The sequence below is a fragment of the Canis lupus genome, chromosome 15, assembly GCF_048164855.1.
Source record: "Canis lupus baileyi chromosome 15, mCanLup2.hap1, whole genome shotgun sequence".
In the NCBI taxonomy this organism is placed as follows: Eukaryota; Metazoa; Chordata; class Mammalia; order Carnivora; family Canidae; genus Canis; species Canis lupus.
The window spans coordinates 41,369,196-41,391,175 of record NC_132852.1 but is presented as its reverse complement, the minus strand read 5'-3'; the positions used below and the strand labels follow the sequence as shown (position 1 = coordinate 41,391,175).

Sequence of the window (21,980 nt, the reverse complement as noted above, 5' to 3'; positions counted from 1 at the left end):
AGAAAAAGAAGATCTTCTGCACACACAGATCCAACGTGAAAGAAAAGCAAGGACTAATGACCCCTCACAAAGCTGCTTCGTGGCTTCCTGCTCTGTCCTCTCCCACCAGCAGGGCAGCTGCGGGAGGGCCGGGCTGGCTGCCTCGCTCTAGGCAGGACCTGGCTTGGGGTCCTACAGGACAGAAGGTGGAAGCATGAGCCAGGATGGGGTCAGGCCACAGGTCTGGGAGAGATGGTGTGTGGGCAAACATACCACGTTGTGGCCACCACCTGGTCTCCCGCCCTGCTGACTGACGCCTCAGATGCTCCACACCTGCCAGGTGGGCAGACAAACGTGCAGAGACAGGTAGGTTGTCCGCCCATAGAGCTCAGTGCTGAGTGCGTGGGGTGGGATGGCAGTCCTTAGTAACTCTGCTTCACCCCTCCCGACACAGTGGGACAAACCTGGGAAGCGCTCCACCATGAGATCGCAGCTCCCCACTGAAGATTGGTACAGATCGGCATGAGAAGGCAAGTTTTAACCAAATGAACATCATGGATATGGCTCGGTCCTCGGGGCTCCATGCCTTGGCACACACTAGTCTCAGCAGCACGGCTAAGAGGAGGGCAGGAGGGAACCCTGACCTCTGCCCCAGATCGGATTTGCTAAGGAGGCACCTCCTCGGAAGCAGAGGATGCCTGGCTGGTTTCCAGGCCGGGGCCCTGAGGAGATGGCTGCCACGAACACACCCTGTCCTTCCTCTAATGTGTCGCAAGACAGATGGGTGTTCAACTGTAAAGAATCTGCCAGTGCAGTGGCTGTAACAATTTATATTTCCCCTAATTCAAGAGCCCCTATTACTTTACATTCTCACCAAGAGTTGGTATCAGTTTTTTATTTTAGCCAATCCAGTGGACAGGAAGTAGTAGTTCTTCTCAGTGTTACGCCGTATTTTCCCCACTGAATAATGATGTCTAGCACCTTTAATGCCCTTATTGGCCACTTACATGTCTTTTCAAATGAGGTATCTGTTCAAAATTCCCCAATATTTTGTGTTGGCTGGCGCAGCTGTTTTTCTTTTTCATCTTTACTAGGGTGTAACTGACACACAATAAACAGCACACACTTGTTTTAACACAACCATATACTTATGAAACCATCAGCAGAGGAAAAGCAGTGAATGCAAATCACCCAAAGAGTACACGCTTCCCCTTTTAACACTTCCTTCCCACCGTGTCCATCCCTCACCCTCGGGCAACCATCGATTTCCTTTCCATCGCCCCTACACTACTTTGTATTTTCTCACACTGCGGACAAATAAAACTATAAGCGTGTGCATGTTCTTTCTGTCTGTCAGCATAATGATCCGGAAAGTCACTGAGCTATGGCACACATCAATAATTCATCCATCTCAACTGCTGAGTCGCATGCCACTTGTTTCTTCACTCGCTTGTTGATAGGCATTCAAGCTTCTCCAGCTGTTAGGAATTACTGTTACAGCGGCCGTGACTATTCACGTTCAGTTTTCTTTTTTCTTTTTTAATTTTTTTTATTGGAGTTCAATCTGCCAACATATAACACCCAGTGCTCATCCCACCAAGTGCCCCGCTCAGTGCTCATCACCCAGTCACCCCAACCCCCCGCCCTTCTCCCCTTCCACCGCCCCTTCTTGATTTCCCAGAGTTAGGTGTCTCTCCTGTTTTGTCACCCTCACTGATATTTTCACTCATTTTCTCTCCTTTCCCTTTCACATTTTTATATTCTCCAAATTAATGAGAACATATAATGTTTGTCCTTCTCCGACTGACTTACTTCACTCAGCATAATACCCTCCAGTTCCATCCACGTCGAAACAAATGGTGGGTATTTGTCGTTTCTAATGGCTGAGGAATATTCCATTGTATACATAGACCACATCTTCTTTATCCATTCATCTGTCGATGGACACCAAGGCTCCTTCCACAGTTTGGCTATTGTGGACATTGCTGCTAGAAACATCGGGGTGCAGGTGTCCCGGTGTTTCATTGCATCTGAATATTTGGGGTAAATCCCCAACAGTCAATTGCTGGGTCGTAGGGCAGGTCTATTTTTAACTCTTTGAGGAACCTCCACACAGTTTTCCAGAGTGGCTGCACCAGTTCACATTCCCACCAACAGTGCAAGAGGGTTCCCCTTTCTCCACATCCTCTCCAACATTTGTTGTTTCCTGTCTTGTTAATTTTCACGTTCAGTTTTCAAATGGACAAAGCTCTGATGGCTCTTGGAGAGGAGTGTGACAGTGGCTGCATCATGGAGTGGGCATATCTCAGCCCGCAGTGGGTAACAGTTCCATGTCTCCACCCCTTGGCCAACACGTGGTATGGACGCTCTTTTAAATTTCAACTGAAATTTAAATTCTAGCAGGTGCCTGGTGGCAGCTCCTTAGATGGTTTTATTTTATTTCTCTGATGGATAATGTTGAACATTCCACTCGAGTTTATTTGCTACCATTTATCTGCTTTGGTGAAGTCCCTTTTCAAACCTTTTGCTCAATTCATTACTTGCCTCCTCTTTTTCATTTTAATATGTTTTGAGAGCTCTTTATACATCTTAGAGAAAAGTACTTTTTCAGGTGTATTATTCACAAAGTTTTCCCCCCAGCCTATCCTCTGTCTTTTCATTCTCTTATCAGGATCTTTCAAAGAAGAAAATTTTTAGTTCTTTTGAAGTCCAACTTATGAATTCTTCTCTTATTGACTACACTTTTTGGTGTTGCATTTATACATCACTTAGGGGGACCTCAACACTTTTGAGCTTTTTGACATATATCTCCATTAATTTAGAATTTCTCCAGGTACTCACATCAATGTTTTTTTAATTCTCAGTATACAAAGCCTTACACATACTCTGTTACATTTCTAATTGTTTCATAATCTCCATGCTACTGTAAATGGCTTCTTGTAATTTTAGTATCAAATTGTTTATGGATAGTATATAGAAATACAATTATTTTTGTACATTTACATTGCATTTTATGGCATTGCCATTCTCATTTATTAGTTTTAGTTGTTTTGTAGATTCCACCAAATTTTCTGCAAAGACGGTCATGTAATCTGGATGCTTTTTATTTCTTTTTCTTGCTTTATTGCACTGGCTAAACTCTCCAATACAGAAGAGGCAAGAGCAGTCCTCCTTGTCTAATTCTCGATTTTAAGTAGAAAGTATTCAGTCCTCTTCATTTCATCAGAAATTGATGAAATTGATGACTTTTGTCAAATGCATCTTTTACAACTATTGTATAGTTTTCCTTTTCTTGTTAATGTGGTTATACTGAATAACTTTCAAATGTATACAACTTCCCTGTACCACCATGTATTATCCTTTCTTATATAATTTTGGATTTGATTTGCTAAAATTTGCCTAGAATTCTTGCTTCTGTATTTCTAAGGGATAATGATCTGAAGTTTTCTTTTCCTTTATCTTTCTTTGTATGATCTTAATCCTTTGGTATTTATTGATTTATTTTATGGCCTCAGACATGATCTACATTGGGAAATATACTGTGTATACTTGAAATTAATGTGTATTTAGCAGTTTTTAGACACATTCTATTAATATCAATTAGTTTAAGTTGCTTGATGGTATTGTTCAAATATTCTATATCCTTAATGTTAATTTATCTACTTGTATAAGAAGTTCTTGACGCCTGGGTGGCTCAGTGGTTAAGCACTTGTCTTCGGTCCAGGGCGTGATCCTGGAGTCCCAGGATTGAGTCCCACATTGGGCTCCCTGCATGGAGCCTGCTTCTCCCTCTGCCTGTGTCTCTGCCTCTCTCTCTCTATCTCTCATGAATAAATAAAAATAAAAATAAAAATCTTTTGAAAAAGGAAGTGCTTGAAAGAGGAGAGTTAAAATCTCTAAAAACGACTACGGGCATAGTCGTTTGATTTTCTTTTTGATTTTCTCATATTTTTGTTTTATGTATTTGAAGTGCTGACATTAGGTTCATAAAAAGGTTTTTATGTCATTTAATGAATTGATCATTTAGTCATTCTTAACTGCTCTATCTCTGATTACGCTCTTGTCTTGAAGTGTTCTTTGATTAAAATTAAGTCATAGCAACTTTGATACTTAGAGTTTCTATTGTACACATTTTCCATCTTTTATTTTCAACTTATATATGTCTTTCTAATTATATGTGCTTTAGCTTTAATAGAATACAGTTGTTTTCTGTTTTTATTAATTCTCTGCTTTTAATTTGGAGGGCTTAGTCCATTTGTATGATAAAATTACCAATATGGAAAAAAATTATCAATATGGGTGGACTTAAGTCTACCTTCTTGATATTTGTTTTATGTTCAGCTCATAAGGTCTTCATTTCTCTCTTACTTCCTCCTTTCTTTTCTTCATATGGATAAACAAAGCGTTCCATTTTATCTCTGAATTGACTTTTAGGTATAACTATTTTTGCTTATTTTTAAAGATGCTTGCTATGTAAGTTATAATGTATATATTTAATTTATTACAATGTACTTTCATATAATATTAGAGGACCTCACAAATCACTCTTATGCTCCTGTTCCCATATATTTTTCTTCCACATAAGCTATAAAATCCACAATACAATTTTTTAAAAGATTTTATCCATTTGAGAGAGAGTGAGAGCAAGAGAGCACATGAGCAGCATGGAGAAGCAGAGGGGAGGGAGAAGCAGACTCCCTGTTGGGCAGGGAGCTTGCCGTGGGGCTCGACCCCAGGACCCCAAGATTATGACCTGAGCTGGAGGCAGACATTTAACCAATTGAGCCACCCAGGTGCCCAAACCTCACAATAATTTTTATTATTTTCTTTTAAATATCCAATAATCTTTATCAAAATTTTGTACATCTTATGTATTTGTATCTTTTATATTTACTTGAAAATTTACCATTTCTGGTCATTTTCATTCTATTTTTTAGATATGGGCTTCTCTATGACATCATTTTTCTTAAAGCCAAGGCATACTTTTAGCATTTCTGTAGTAGGGGTCTTCCAGAGAAAGATTTTCCCTGTTTCACCTATAGTTCTGAACAACATAGAATTCTAAATTGACAGCTTTTTTCTTTTCTTTCAATACTTTAAAGATGTTCTATTGTTTTCTGGTCTCCTAATGAGAAGTAAGACTTCATTCTTATAATTATTCTCCAAGATATAATATGTTTTTCTTCCCTTTGAAATACCCCTAGGATTTTCTCTTTACTTTGGTTTTCCTTAGATTTTGTTTTCTGTTTACCCTCCTTGGGGTTCATTAAGCTTCTTGCATCTATGTTTTGCTATATTCTATCAATTTTGGGAAAATCCCAGGCATTATTTTTTCAAATACGTTTTCTATCCCATCTCTTTCTCTCTTTCCCTTCTGGGATTATAATTACACATGTTAGAGTATTTAATATTGCCCCATGTATCTTGGATGTTTTGTTTCATTTTTTTACTTTTTTTAGGATTATTTGTTTATTTGCTTATCTGGCAGAGAGAGAGAGAGAGAGAACAAGTAGGCAGAGCAGCAGGCAGAGGGAGAGGGAGAAGAAAAGAAAGCTCCTTGTGGAGGAGGGAGCCTGATGCGGGACTTAATCCCAGGACTCCAGGGTCATGATCTGAGCTGAAGGCAGATGCTCGACTGACTGAGCCACCCAGGGACCTCTTATGTTTCTTATGTTTCATTTTCGATCATTCCTATTGATCTGACTTGAAATTCACAGACTCTTTCCTCTACTGTGTCTGGTCTGTTACTAAACTCATCAAATGAATTCTTTATTTCTGATCTTATTGCTTTCAATTCCAGCATTTCCATTTGGTGTTCTTTTTTTTTTTTTAAGATTTTATTTATTTATGAGACAGAAAGAGAGAGAAAGAGAGAGGCAGAGACACAGGCAGAGGGAGAAGCAGGCTCCATGCAGGGAGCCCAATATGGGACTCGATCCCAGGACACCAGGATCATGCCCTGGGCCAAAGGCAGGCACTAAACCACTGAGCCATCCAGGCATCCCAATTTGGTGTTCTTTTATTGTTTCTATCTCTGCTGCAGTTTTCCATTTGTTCATTTATGTTTTTTTTTTTACTTTCCCCACTCAATCCTTTAATATATTTCATTATTAAAGCATCGTTTCCTAATCATTACAACACCTGAGTCACATCTGGGTATTCTTCTATTGCCTCTTTCCTCTCTTGACCAGGAGTCACATCTTGTCCCTTCACGCATCTCCCTGTTCTTGATTGTAAGCTGGGTTTTATATGAAGAATAATAGAGAATGAAGGAAGTAATGTCTATCCCTGGGAAAGGGCAGATCCTTCTCCTGTTGGTCTGCTATTGTGGGGCTGAATTCATGTGAGATGTACTTGAAATAGGTGTTGGTTTTGTTGCAGAGTCAGATTCAGTTACCTACTGGTGATAGTTATGTTGAGGATGGGATCAGGCCTTTTCTTCAGCAGCACTGGGACCTCAGCCCTAGTGTGACTCTGAGGATGGCTTTATGCTTTGCAGACAGCTGCCACTGTTATGACCATGGGAGCTATCTCTGATTTATAGCCAATACTGCTCTGTGGGCCCCACCTTTCTACTCCCCATCAGTGCAACTTATCCTACTACTCTGCCTTGTCCCAAGCCTCCAGAGGGCTGCTGAAGAGTGCTCAGGAGGGTCTGGTGTTCTCAGTCTCCCCCTGCAGTATGCTGTCTTCTTGTACACCCAGTGTTCTGTGCAGCTGCTCCTGGGGCTCCTGCCCCTCATGCCGGTCTCCATGCACTGTCAGTGGTTCCTTAAAGTTGGGGCCATGCTCTTCCCATCCCTCCTACAGCTGGTTCCCCTCCTGCTGTTGCAGCCAATATAAAAGTAGTGGGGCCTCTTCTCCCCTAGAATGACCTCACTAGTTTTTGGAATTCAGTTCATTTGGGTTTCTTTGTATCATCAGCAATCCAAGAGGTTTTCTAAAAGCTAGGATTGGTCGCTCACCTGGCCTGTTCATGCTGTTCAGGTGGGACTGGGGGGTCTCCTGACATTCTGCACATTGAGTCTACCCAGTGACTTCTAGTTGCTCCTCCAGTGCCCATCCCAAGAAGCCCTCACTGACCCACTCGTCTGGTTCACAGGCCTTCTTTATTTTGAGTATTCCCTGCACTGCCTTGCTGCTCCACCTTTAACTGTACCTGCGTGTCTCCCTTACCTGGGAGGACTTGTGAGGTCCCAGCAGCAGGACTAGGGTTTATCTTTCTAATCCCAGCTCCAAGCACAGCCTATTGAACATGAAAAATGCTGAGACAATGTTTACAAAATAAATCAGTTTCCAAGTAATGATTTTAGGATTTAATCTCCTCTACAGCATAGTGTAAGTTAAGAATTTACTGTGTTCTCTAGAGTGACTTACAAGGACATTTAACCAATGCTGCTGTGGTCCATAAAGACAGGAGCTGCCTCCACCCCAACAACACCCAGGGAACAAGGATGCTGCTTGAGTGAGAAAACAGAGCAGCACTGCTGTTCTACTCCCTTTGCTTCTGTTATGAAGTAAAGAGTATTAATGCCTCTGAAGGTAATAAATTCACAATGTTTCTCTCTCTATGCTAGAGTTAGATCTTTGAAGACACACAAAGAGGGCAGCCCTGGTGGCCCAGCAGTTTGGCGCCACCTTCGGCTTGGAGTCCTGCGTTGGGCTCCCTGCATGGAGCCTGCTTCTCCCTCTGCCTGGGTCTCTGCCTCTCCCTCTCTCTCTCTCTCTCTCTCTCTCTCTCTGTCTCTCATGAGTAAATAAATAAAATCTTAAAAAAAGAAAAAAAGAAACACAGAAAGAAAAGACTATTTATAAAACAATTCATTGGAAATTGGTTGCACCTTGAAAGATCCTGAGTGTATAAAGCTGAAATTTCCAACTAAGATTTTCAACACTTGAGAGGGCAGAAATCAGAAAACACTGCTCAAAGCCTTAACTGGGTATACTTTTGTGGCAAAAAAAAAAAAAAAAAGTGCGCTTTTTTGTGTAGATGGGTAACATCTGATTATGGACTTCTCATACTTTATCCAGGCTTTATTCATTAGAGAGATTACACTGGACAGAGAAAATAATAAGTTCTAAGTTTTCATGCATTTTTTAATACTGAAAAGCACTTATCTCAACATAGAAGAAAAAAGCCTAAGCCAAAAATGCCACGAAGTACTCATTTTCTTTTCTTCTTCTTTTTTCCCCCAAGTGCTCATTTTCTGAATAGTCCTTGTGACTGTGGTGCTAAAATGGCCATGTGGTAGGACAACCACTTATTCATGATTCACCCGGGGACATCTGTGAGGAAAAGTGTCCAGACAAACCATGGTGTGTGGCCATCCTACTGGGTGGGTGTTTGGGCACTGTGGAAGCCAAACTTGGCCGTGTCAAATGGATGAAATGTGTGGTAAGACCAGCGCCAGTCCCTCTCTCCCATTTCTCTCTCCTGAGATGGAGCACAGGCAGGGATGGATACCCCCTCCCTATGCCTCCAGTGGCCCTCGGGTAGAGTCAGAGGCAAGGGCCCCACAGCCTCAGAGCTCAGCCCTCCCCACATCTTAGTCAGAGGCTCTCAAAGGAATTAGGGTCCATGCAAAGACACCAGTCACACGTTCTTCTAAAACAGGAGCAATCCCAGGATATGCATCCAGACACTCAGTGGTGGAATCACAGTGTACATGAGCCAGGCCTGGAAAGACACCGCAGCAAATCCTACTGGCCAGTGTAAGGAAGCTACAGATTCACACACACGCCCAGGCCTACCAGAACCCACTAGGCAGAGCTGGCAGTTATTTACTACCTGGGAGGTCACGCCCTGGTTCTACCCTGGGAGCCCCCAGGAGCTCCCATTGGGCACCTCCCATGGCATTGCCACAGCTGCTCCCAACACTTGCGGCACAGACCTTGCCAGAGTCTCAGAAGCCCCACTTCCCAAGGCTTCACAGTTGGTGCAGTTTATCTGATCCCGACGTCATGCTCTCAGGTCACCCGTAGCAGGTGCCAACAGCAAGACAAGATGGCAGAGAACCCAGGCGCTGCCCACACCCCTCCACGTCCAGGGAGCAAATTCTATTCTAAACTGGACTCTCCTATTTTAGTGTGAGGCTAAGTGAGTAGATGACCACATTACAGAGGATCATGGTGCTGGGTTTAGAATGGACACTGAGGCTCTCACTGCACGGGGACAGCTGCACTGGACGGGGACAGCTGATGGGGCTTCACCAGGGTCCCAAGGCACAGAGGTGAGTGGCTGTCCTGGAGCCAGCAGAGAAGGTCCAAGAGAAGGTCAGGGGAACATGGTAAACCATCCCACAGGCAGATTTCAGCGGGTTCCTATCATTCAAGCATCTTCTGAATCTTCTGGGTCTCGGGAACTTTTAATGAATGACTTCCTTGCCCTTCCATCTGCCACAGCCACGTCCAGGTCTGACACACAGGGACACGCAGCAATGTCTTCATTGCAGCAGCCCAGGAACCCCAGCAGAAGCCAGGGCTGAGCACGAAGGTCCATGTCCCTTTCAACGAAGACATGTCAAAGGGCAACGGGGCCAACAAAATGATGATTTTACATTTGTATGGACTTGAGTCACCCATGTTCAGGACTGGGGGGACACTGGAGGTCCAGTGTGTGGTGGAGTCAACAAGCAAGACCTGCAGAGCTTGTGGGTTCTGCGTGCCAGGGTGTAGCTGGAAGCGGCCTTGTCGGCACAGCCGTGTCCTCAGCTCTCCTCAGGAGATGGGGGCCCCACCACGGAGCAGCTTATGCTTCCTAGACTCCTGACCACTTTCCCCGTGGGTCTGAAGACCATTTATGATGAGAGGTAACGACGACCATTAGCTGAGGCCTTCCCTGTGAGCTCAACAGGTTCTATCTTGCTAAATCCTCACAATGACCATAGGATAGTTACAGCCTGACTTGCAAGCCAGGTCCTGGGGCAGAGAGGCCAAGCAGCAGCCCTGAGGCCACACCACATGGGTGGGATCCAGGTCTGAATCTGCTCCAGGGTGTCTGGCATCGCACCCACCACGTCCATTGCCAACTTCCCCAGGAAGAGGTCCTAACAATCCCAACCTTCACCCAAGCCTTCAGTGGAGCATCTGGCTCATAGAAAGTATCAGTGAATTAATAAAAAATCTTAACATTTTAAAAAAGTGTTAAGTGGACCCAGCTTACTCAGCGTTAAGGTCCACATTGGGAAGCTGGCCAAGGGTCCAGGCTGTCAGGGGCTCACACCAGGCACAGGGGCCCTCCCGGCTTCTCCTACTCTCTCTCTCGCCAGCAGCTCACCTGTGGGGACCCAAGGCCTCGATATTACGGTGGAAGCTGGGCAAACACGTTCCCATGACCCAGCATAGAAACGTGACTCAGGAGGAGCTCCCAGCCCACAATACCTTGACCTCACCCCACAGGCTCGCAGCACCCAGGAAAACATGCACCTGGTTTGGACATCCCCCCTCAGCAAACACTCCCACAAGAAGGCAACTCTGAGGCCTCATCGGCACTGCGCCCTCTATGAGGAACTTATGTGGCCACTACCCAGAATCCCAGCCCCGGGTGGGCTTCAATCATTTCTGTGGCTTCTTGGCAGGAAAATCATCAACGAAGGGACCCATGTTGCTTCTCCCATGTTTTCCGGAGCCACGACCACCTTCTGATGAAGCCTCAGAGGAAGGGGACCTTCGTCCACCAAGCATCACTTGCGGGAAGGAAAATAGGTCAACCCCCAGTGGCCAACACTGAAACCAGAAGGTGTACACTGCAGCAGATACCCTACATGCCCACGGTCACTCTAGACTTCAACATGCTGCCCAAACCCCCTCCTGGGATGCGGGAGGGCCGCGGGCTCTGACGGTCGCCAGCACCCTGTGCCTGCTCTTTCCAGGTGAGTCAAAACCTGGCAACCCCAGTGTCACAGGCGGTCGTCTTCCAGCCTAGAAGCTAACTGAGAGTTGTCATTCTGTTTCTTCAAAATGATCTTTTGAAGACCCTGAAATGGCTCAAGGGCAGTTTCAGTGTTGGGACAGAATGAACTTCTACCCAGGAACCTGGCGCCAGCCACTCCGCACCACACGGGATGCCTGCCCCGGTTGGTGTCCCCAGGATGGACATGCAGTGTGACCCAGCACGGCTCAAGGCACTCAGGGACGGCCAGCCACCCCCACAGAGCTGTGTCCACTGCTGCCCGAGTCCAGGTGGTGAAGGTGGAAACACCCTCTCTGCTGTCTCCAGGGCTCACGTCTGTGATTAGTGGTGAGCTTCCTACAGCTCCCTGGCTCATCCCGAAGAGGACACCCTGAGGAGCCTCCCCCCCCTCCGCCCTGGGGCCTGGACCACTGGCTGGCCTAGTGTTGATTGGGGGGTGGGGGAACAGCCACTGCTGGGCTCCTGATGTGTGTGTGACTCACAGGGGTCCAGGACATGTCTGTGTGTGCCAGGCCCTCCGTGTACCACCCAAAGCCTGGGACATGGGAGAGAAACCCCGTGCATGCCAGAGGAACCTGCACATGCCCCAGACTGCAGAATAAGCCATGAGAGTCACCTGAGTCAGTGGTTGGTCGTGCTTTGTCCTGGGGCGCATGTTCAGAGCCACAGCCTGGGACAGGGCCTGCAGGTAGCGTTGGACGGCCTTGGCCAGAGCATGGTCATCCTCTAGGCCATACCGCCTGTCCTGATCCACGCTCTTCTTTGACGTCCTGAAAAACAAAAGAGAACCACAAACTGGTCATATGTTTGCTCACAATAATGAGCCGCCTGGGCCTCAGCTTCACGTGAAATGCATGCGGATGGTGTGGGGGCCGAGTGAGGACACTCACCTGGTGGCTAGAGGGCCAGTCCCTGCCCTCTTGGTGCCCCCTGCCCATGGGCTTGGATCTGTCATGCGCCCCCCAAGCTGCTGTGGGGACCTGAGTGACCCCAAAGGCAGGTGAGGCCTGGAGCACATTCTCAACGTGGCCCCTCTGACCCACTGGACACGACACAAGCTGACAGACATCTCACTGTCAGTGCAACGGGAATCTGAGAAGCAGAGAGCAGGGCTTCGCGCAGCCGTGGGCATGGACGTCTCCACGGAAGGGGGTTTGAGGTCTGAGTGTGGTCGAGGAAGAACGGACAGCTGACCCCCACTGACCTCATGACACACAGGGCAGGTGGGCCTTCCCCAGCCATGGAGGCATGCGTCGCGGTGCAGGAGAGCCCTGGGATGGAGCTCCCGGGTCCTGCCCAACACCCAGGGGAACACCCCACATGCACAGCCATCCAGGGGCGCCACAACAACGGAGCAGGGAAACCCCTGGACAGGGCTGGGCGTCTGCAGCTGCGACACAGCAAACCCAAGAGACCGTTCCCAGCCCTGCCAACAGTGGGGTGCCACAGCTCAGGGCCAGCAGGTGGCAGGACGTGCTGCTCCCAGACCTTGGGCTACCTAGTGACCCCATGTGATCACAGGGCATTAAAAGAGGCCGGGTGGGGGTCAGAGTAATGTCGGGGAGAGAGACATCCAGCCACAGAATGCACCAGGAAGAAAACATTCGTGGCCTGGCCCCAGAGAAGGTGTTGAGGCTATGATGCCCGGGCAGAGCCTCTGCCTCCAGAACTGAAAGGCAATAGATGTGCGCTGTGGAAGCAGCAGACTTGGGGCTGCAGGCTGCACTGTTCCCCTTTCTCTTTTCCCTTCTGTGCTCACACATGGACACCGTCCTTCATGGGACCTGGAAACATGCCCCGTATCTACCCTTGGCTCCCGCCTGCACTGCTGCCTCCCTGGGTCACATGTGGCCATGCGTGGGTGGCCGTGTGGCAGAGGGTGCAGGTGCTGCTACTGTCACACCCCTGCCTGGAGCCCCGCAGCCTCTGCAGCAAGTGCACCAGGTCCCATCACTCACGGGGAAAAGGTCCAACCCCGTCCTACGTCCCAGGCCATTCGTGCCCTTTGTGGCCCACACATGCCTTTGCCAACCCTCCACGACGTCCTGGTCCCCGTCTAGTACGTCCCTGAAATCACGGTCTGGATCACATTTATTACCAGCTGGAAACACTTTCCTTATTTAACGTGTGCTTTTTGTTGCTATATGTCCTTAAACCAGAATGAAAGCTGCCTGAGGGGAAAGGTCATGTCCCTCCACGTGCTCTTGCTCTCTGCTCCAAGCCCAGAATTATGCAGAGCTTAACTCAGCAGCCGCTGTGAGTTCACATGGACCGAATGAGTGAACACAGATACAGCCATTAACCTCTAAGTCCACGCAGGGGTAGCCCAAGACACCAGCACTTCACCTTACTAACCTATTAAATGACACGTCCTCTGAAATCTAAAAACTATTGTCAGTGAAAGTGAGTTCAGCATAACAAAACTGGTAATTGTGGTGTAGTGGGGGCGATCGAATTATGGACTGGTCTGAAAGGAGAATGTCTTATTTCCTTTCTTTTTTAAAGAAAGTAAGTTTGGGGGGCACCTGAGTGTCTCAGTGGTTGAGCATCTGCCTTTGGCTCAGGGCGTGACCCCAGAGTCCTGGGATCGAGTCCCACACGGGGCTCCCTGCATGGAGCCTGCTTTTCCCTCTGTCACATGTGTCTCTGCCTCTCTCTGTGTCTCTCATGAATAAATACAATCTTAAAAAAAATCTTAAAAATATAGAAAATAATTCTCCCAGCCTCTGTTAGGCATCTTTGACAACCAGAAGTCTGCTTTGTGTACAAAGAACTGGGCACATTTCCTATGGCAACTCTACACAACCTCAAACGTACCCTCTGTAGTGCATGCTCCCCAATGTGGCAGCTGATTTTTGAATAATAAACAATTGTAAGCAATTACAGCTTTGACATTTACGTAGCGATATACGTGGGTGGGTTTCTTCACATACTAAAATGCATTTGACCTTCACATAAGTAAATACCGGGTTTTAAAATTTGTATTGTTTTTAATTATCTGCCAGAAGTAGCCTTGACGTTGAACAAAAATATCCCCAGGCTGCTAGGAAGGCAGCACAGCTTACCCAACGTCCAGACGCAGTTTTAGAAAATCAGTGCACACAAGGGCATGGACTCACCTGCCGTGTTTTTCATTTCTTCCTGTCCTTTCTGTGGAGATTTTTTTTTCATTTGGAGAGATTTAACTTTTAAGTAATCATTTGATTTTCATTTTTATTTATACGTGTACCACCTATGATAACTGTCTCATGACGATCCTAGAAACAAGGTTTTCTGGTGTGCAGACAGGAGGGCCTTGGTTCCCCAGGCACAGGGTGTAGGCCTTAGAGCCCAAATCAGGAGAAGTGGGGGCACAGCTTGAAGCCTGAGAATGCAGGGGGTTTGTCCCACTCAGGGTCGTGTGTGTGTCTGTGTGTGTCCATGTGTGTGTCCATATCTGTGCATCCACACCTGTGCATCTGGTCTGTGTAGATGTCTTGCAGGCTGTGTTAGCACAAATAAAATGCTCAATGTGCTAATAACAGTATCTACCTTCAGGGACCAGGAAACAGTGTCTTGAGTAGTTTATATAAACATGACAGTCTGCTCCTTACATCTAGGTCTTTGGTGTGATTCTGACATACTTCAGGAAACGTGGCTTAAGGTGGGTGTGTAACTCATTATAGATTTTCCACTTAAAGTAATGGAGAGCAGGATCCCAGCTAGTTTGTTCACATAGGAAGTCTGATTTCTAAGAACGGATCACTGACATTAGGTGTGGTATTTGTCTATATTTCATAAAAGCTGGGACTTACAGGGATGCCTGGGGGGCTCAGCGATTGAGCATCTGCCTTCAGGTCAGGGCGTGATCCCAGGGTCAAGTCCCGCATCCGGTTCCCCACAGGGATCCTGTCCCTCTGCCTGTGTCTCTGCCTCTCTCTGTGTGTCTCATGAATAAACAAATAAAATCTTAAAAAAAAAAAAAAAAAAAAAGCTGGGACTCACAGAAAATCCTCTTATTTGCATTTAATTATCTCAATCGGATAAAGTTGTCCTATTTTTATTTCCCATGCCTTTTAAGTTACACGTAATCAGACCTCACAGGTGTGCCAATAAGGACGTCACAGGTCTTTGATCTCAAAGCATGGCTAGCATTTCTTGGGCCATCACTGCCTGGATGGATCCCATGTTCTGTGGGTCAGGGTAATTTTAACAGGTCAGTTCACTTCTCCGGTAGTTTGTCTTCCCCCAGGATGAGTTGCTAACCTCATAAACGTGCCTCTAACTTGTCTTGTTCATCTTCCTGGGGTGACTGTTGCTGGTGGGTTTGCTTACGACCCTGTGAGATGGAACACTGATGAGCACACCCGTTGTCAACCCTGGAGCAGTTAACTTACAAATGGGGCTCTCTTCTGTCATTCAGCTTGAAGTCGATCAAAACTTCATAAGTACATATTTTCCACTTCAAGAAAAGTAAAAATATTTTACTTGTAGGACCTCACTACCCTCTTGCACTTGCAGGCATCGGCCTCTGGCTCCAAATAATAGAGAGGCTTTCAGCTGTCACCCAATTTGTTGAAGGAAAAAAGCCCAAACCAGGAACAAAATCTTCACAGAGAGCACATGGTGAACCTGGTTGCCACTCCTCTCTCAGTCATGATAACTGTGGTTAACAACAGCCCCGTGGGACCTCGCCGGAGCTACATACACACTGGCCTCCTGCCCATGGGAGTGTCAGCAGAGGGCTAGCTTCCTTCCTATGTTCTCATGACTCCCAACGCCTCCCCTCAGTTCCTTAATTACCTCTGGGCCCACTCCCTGGCTTTCACTTGCTGTCAGCTTGAGTAGGGCTGGGCATTCAGAAGATGGTTCTAGCCTTATCCGAGCAAGCTCACTCCTCTAAAGGTCAGCTGTCTGGTAGGAAACATGCTGAGTGTGTTTCTGGCCAACTGCAGACACCCACAACCTATCCAGAATGCTCTGCAGAGTGTAAGCGGAATGCGTTTGCCCTGTGCAGTGAAAAAAGCAAGGAAGGGCTCATGGGTGGCGGAGTTACCCATAAATAATTCAAAGTCACCAGTAGTTTTCATTCATTCTCTCCTTTCTTCACTGATTCAGCAAATATCGACCAAATGTCAACCTGGTGAAAGGCTTGGGCCAGGTACTGGGGCTCTGTGCCGGAAGCAGCACCGGCGGGGATGCCAGGGGGGCAGAAGGCAGCCATGCACACAGGGTGATAGACAGCAGTGACTTCTTTGCCAATAATGACTCAACCTGTGCTCTAAAAATATCTGCAAACCCAAACAGTGATGGTCACGAATTGAATGCAAACCCTGAAGACAAGAGAGGCACATTCATCCCGCCCCCCAGAGGAGAGATGCCAGGGCCCCCGGGGGCAGGAGGAACTGCCACCTGCCTTTCCCAGGAAGGCTGCATGGAAAAATGGAAGAATGCAAAGGGTGGACTTTTAAAGGGCAGCCAGATCAACGAAGCAGCAAATAAAAAGAGAGAAAACAGGAATGCAGCACTAATTTTAGAAAAACGGACTCCAAGACCAAAGGCATTAATGGCAGCCAAGGCAGGCTTCCGAAGTGACTGTGGGCATGGCTCGTGCCGATAAAGCTGCAGTGCGGCAACCTCCATGTGCCTGACGTCAGAGCCTCTTCCAGGAGTGAGATCCCCCCAACATCAAATGGAGTAATGCTGGTACTGAGTACACTGTGGAGTCCACTGGGGTCTTCACCATCATGGAGAAGGCTGGGACTCACTTGAAGGGTGGAGCTGAAAGGGTCATCGTCTCTACCTCTTTTACTGAAGCCGCCATGTTTGCGATGGGCATGATTCATGAGAAGTACGACAACTCCCTCAAGACTGTTAGCGATGCCTCCTGCACCACCAACTGCTTGGCCACTCTAGCCAAAGTCATCCATGACAACTTTGGCATTGGGGGGGGACTCTTGGCCATTGATCCATGCCATCACTGTCACCCAGAAGACTGTGGACAGCCCCTTCGGGAAGCTGTGGCGTGATGGCCGTGGAGCTGCCTAGAACATCATCCCTGCTTCTTCTGGCACCACCAAGGCTGTGGGCACAGTCATCCCTGAGCTGAATGGGAAGCTCACTGGCCTAGCCTTCTGTGTCCCCATCCCCCAACATATCAATGGGCCTATAATGCCAGGGCTGGCACTGCTCTCAATATCACTTTGTCAAGCTCCTTTCCTGGTACGACAATGAATTTGACCACAGCACCTGAGTGGTAGACCCTATGGTCTACATGGCCTCCATGGAGTAAGAGCCCCCTTGACCACCACCTCCAGCAGAGGCACAAGAAGAGGAGAGAGGCCCTCAGCTGCTGGGGAGTCCCTGCCCCGACTTAATCCCCCAACACACTGAGAATCTCCTGACCTCCAATTTACATCCCAGACCCCCTGAGGAAGGGGAGGGACTTGGGGAGCCCTACTTTGTCATGTAGCATCAATAAAGTATGCTGTACCCAGCCAAAAAAATCACAATATTGATGCCGGTAAGAAGGCAGCCCCTACGTGTCCATCCAGTGGCCTCACCTGTGTGCAAACACGGGTCCCTGAGTGACGCCCTATTCCTTGGTGGGATCGGGAGCCATTCTTTGTTCATTGTGGAGTTCAAGGTCACCCAGGACAGTGCACTTCACACTTAGTGAAGTTAAGCCCTCACGAGGAAGGAAGGAGCAGTGGGCAGCACAGAAACGCCCAAGTGAGATTTAAAGACCATGCAAAGAGCATGCAATCACACGAGACAGAAACAGAAATTCAAGACAGCCTGACTTTGGTTGGTGGTGGTTTCTTCTTACAGAGAGTCTTGCACACACCCATGGGCGGTCACAGCACATCCTCCGACAAAGGAGGCGCTCCAGTGGACAGGCTGGGCGCAAGAAGCAGGATATGCCTTCTCCCCTCCAGGAGCTCGCCTGGCTAGTGAGGGGGTCAACACAATGAATGTGTCCTCAGTGCGCATGAATTCTTCATGGGCATCCACTCACGTCATCTCACTGGTTTGCAAACGAACTTCTTGGCTTAGTTGCTTCACTTATGAGAAGAACATGAGCTACAGGCAGATACCCTCATTTCTGTGTTACTGAGATTTTTCTAACTAAACTTTCAGAATAGTCTCTGAAAACAATGGACCTTCCAAACTGCCCTAAGTGTCTGGGGAAGGCCCTTTTCCTTTTCCTTTTTCCCAGTGAAATGGGAGACGAGAAATCTTGACTTTTCTGCTTTCGGCCAAGTCTCTGAAGATGCAGGGCTTTCCAAGGGTCTTGGGAAAGGGAGAGGAAGGGCCCCTGGGACGTCCATCAATGAGGACGGCATCTGAGTAAAGGGTCATGCCAGGGCAGGTTGCTTCCCGGGCTAGGACACGGTGAAGAGGGAAGCACCCAACAGCTCCTCTTTGGACTTTCCAACCCTCTGGACCCTCTACACCAGAAGATAATAAATTCAAATAAAAATAAGCTTGATGAATGGATAAAGAAGATGTGGTCTATGTATACAACAGAATATTACTCAGCCATTAGAAATGACAAATACCCACCATTTGCTTCAATGTGGATGGAACTGGAGGGTATTATGCTGAGTGAAGTAAGTCAATCGAAGAAGGACAAACATTATATGGTTTCATTCATACGGGGAATATAAAAAATAGTGAAAGGGACTAAAGGGGAAAGGAGAGAAAATGAGTGGGAAATATCAGAGAGGGAGACAAAACATAAGAGACTCCTAACTCTGGGAAACGAACAAGGGGTAGTGGAAGGGGAGGTGGGCAGGGGGATGGGGTGACTGGGTGATAGGCACTGAGGGTGGCACTTGACAGGATAAGCACTGGGTGTTATACTATATGTTGGCAAATCGAGCTCCAATAAAAAATATACCAAAAAAACCCAAAATACACAAACAAGGAAAAAAAATGAATAAACTTGTAAAACAATAAAAAGAACACAAAAATTCACCAAAAAACAAAAACAAAAACAAAAACAAAAACAAAAACAAAATAAGCTTGACAGATGCAGGCTGCAGGCAGAGAGCCTGGAGACATAACCACGTCTGCTTACCTGGCTGTGCTAGGGGTATCCAGGTGTCGCGGGTAGGTCTGGGGAAGATCTGAGAGCTCCTGGGCCATCATGTTCTGGGTGTAGTCGTCCTGCCACTTAAAGCCTGGCGGAAGTTGCAAAAGCTGTGTTATCAACCCAGAAGTTGAGCCAAAGGTCTTATTTCAGTCTCAGGATAAACTTCTGCCATTTCAAAGTTTGTCTTCAATGCCATCAACAACCCAGGGCTCCCTCTCACTGCAGTTTATTAAGAAGGTCTCTTCTCATACAAGTCCCCGTCTTCTGAGACATCTGGCCCAGAAATAAGACCGGCACTTTACTAGATGAACAACATGAGGCTCAGTAGTGTCTGTGGCTGGACAGCAAGGAGGCCTTGAGCCGGTGTCGTTTCATCTGCAAGATGAATGTACCCCAGCGAAAGACACAGACTTTCTCACAGAAAGGTTCCTAGCACATGTGCTCAGCCACTGTCCTGCCCACTCACGGCCAATCTCAGGCAATTCATTCTAACTCCATCCTGCCGAAGAGCCACACAATTGTGATGAAATAAGAATATTGTTACTGTGAAGGCAATTATCACAGGGCTTAATGTGCTGTATCTGGGAGCCAATTACATTATATTTATACGCAAATGTTATGACAAAGAGCTTTATAACAAGAGTGAAGTAGTTATGAAGGCAAAATCCATGTGATTACGCATTAATTACATGCACTGCAGATCACATGATAATTATGCTCAGAATTACCAAATAACTCCCAAGAATAATTATTATGCAATTTGTACATTTTAGATCTTATGGTAACACTTTAGCACTTAGAACTACCCCGTGCAATTATCCATAATTATCTAATCACTAAATATCATGTAATTACAGAGATATATTTTTATGCCCTGTTCAAAAACACATTACCAAAATCTTCAGATCAGGACAGCTCAGTGCCTGTGTGTGTGAGTGCAGTGCAGGGTAGTCCAGAATTTGCTGAGAAACACATGTTCTGGGGAATAAAGGGAAGGAAGGGCTCAGCAGATAGAAGCCGCCTTCACGAACACACTTGAATTCTTTTTTCAAATGTAAATCTAACATTTTTTTTCATACTTACAAATGGCAAGATTCAAACAGTTGGAACATTTCTAAGTCTCAAAGGCTCTGTGGCATTACCCAAAAGGGAAGCTGATGAGAAAATTCAGCAAACAGGCCGGCCTCCTATGGCAACTTGTTCCAAGCAGCTCTGCTTGAATATGGCATTTAGAGAACAGGTTGCTGCAGGGAGACCCAGCCCTACAATCACTGTTACGCTTACTTTGGGATTAAATGTACTTAATAATAAGCAAGAATCTTCCATTTGCCAAAAGCAACTTAAAAACCACCCATAAGAAATGCACGCTTATGTGGCTGTTAACCATTGGTTCCCTCCCAGGAGTATTCTCAATTGAAAGCACATTTGTAGTATTAGCATAATATTTAGCATTGTGGATTTAGAAAATAAGCATAGTTTAAACATGCCATTCCCAAAGGGTGGTCTTAATATCCATCAGGAAACCAAAAAAATCGAGAGCACAAAAAGGAAGTTCCTATAAAAAACCTTTCATTTTAAAATTTAAAATAACAAAACCTCAATGATATATATGTATTTTTTAAGAAGCACAGAAGTCTAGCTGTGTCAATTCTGGGGTCCGTGAGGAGGGCTCAGTCACAACAGTTGGCCAACTGACAAAAGTGTTACAGACAGGCAATCTGAGGGCAACCCTGAACCCCTAGACTGGCTTCTAAGCTTTCCTGGGAGCATGCAGAAACTGGGCATTTGGATTCCAAGCAACGCGTAGGCTGGGGGTCAGATGCCCTCTCTGGACTCATCTTTAAGGCATACTGGGAAGAGACGACCTGCTTACAGGGAGATGGGAAGATGTACTTTCCCTGCCCTCCCCACCAGGCACGATGAGATCCCTGGAGATTTCGTGCACAGAAGGCTGTGAAGGGAGGACGGCTGCACTCCCATGGAATCCGAGGAACCACACAGGCAGCATTCCCTGGGCTGCCCTCTGGACCTTGTGCCCCTCACACTGGAGCTGAGTCAGCAATCTGGGAATACCAAGTGCAGGTGAAGCCCTGACAGGTCACCTCTCCCTAGCCAGGGGGCCAGACAAACATGGCACACGTTAGATAATAACAGCTCTACTCCCATCAAACATCACCAAAAAAGCAGAAGCCAACCCACAGCCAAGCTAACAAAGGCCAGGGGACCCTGGGCATCCTCTCGTATGAAGCTGGAATGAGGCCCCCTGATCTCCCCCGACCCTGCCAGGGTCAGCAGAATGGCCAAGTATGGAAGGGGTGGTATACCCACCCACCCCCATGTCAAGCCCCAGTGGAGACCACATACAGAGTTCGAACTCCCACCATCTACCCTGCCCAGCATATGGACAAGACCCCTTCCCTCAGATGTCAGCCGAAGTCTAGTGGAGAACCTAGACTTCCTTCTACCCCCATATTAGTGACAGAGACCCCTTCCCCAGGCCTTGGCAGAGCAGTGTCAGAAAAAGCTTTAAAACACAAGTCCTAAATGAGATCCAGAGTCTCATAATGGAATACAAAAAATGTTCAGGGTTCAAGAGAAAATCACTTGTCATACCAAAACCGGGGAATATCTCAATCTGTAGCCACAACACTGATGCTTGAAGATGTTAGCATTACCTGCCAAAGATCGTAAAGCAGCCATAATAAAAATGCTTCAATGAACAATTATGAACATACTTGAAAGAAATAAAAAACTAGAAGGCTTAACAAGGAAATAGAAAGTCTCAGTAAATACACAGATATAAAAAGAACCAAATGGAAATAATGTAACTGAAAAATATAATAACCAAAATAAGCAATGCAGCAGATGCACTAAATAGAAGGATGAGAGACAGAGGGAAAAAATCCATAAACTAGAAGAGAGAATAACAGAAATTACCTAATTCCAACAACAGAGAGAAAACAATCTGGAAAAGAAATGGACAGAACCTCAGGGAGTGTGAGACTATAACAA

General features: G+C 46.6%; 1 protein-coding gene across 4 annotated transcripts in view; it reads right to left on the bottom strand.

Annotated features, from left to right (window-relative positions):
* Positions 1-21,980, bottom strand: part of PTPRN2 (protein tyrosine phosphatase receptor type N2) — a 726,314-nt gene that overhangs the window by 441,973 nt on the left and 262,361 nt on the right. For all 4 annotated transcript variants that reach the window (XM_072776801.1, XM_072776802.1, XM_072776803.1 and 1 more), the window contains 2 exons: positions 18,954-19,056; positions 11,508-11,661 (listed from right to left, as the gene is read on the bottom strand). In XM_072776801.1, the coding sequence (XP_072632902.1) occupies positions 11,508-11,661; positions 18,954-19,056 (257 nt within the window). The remainder of the gene's footprint in view (positions 1-11,507; positions 11,662-18,953; positions 19,057-21,980) is intronic.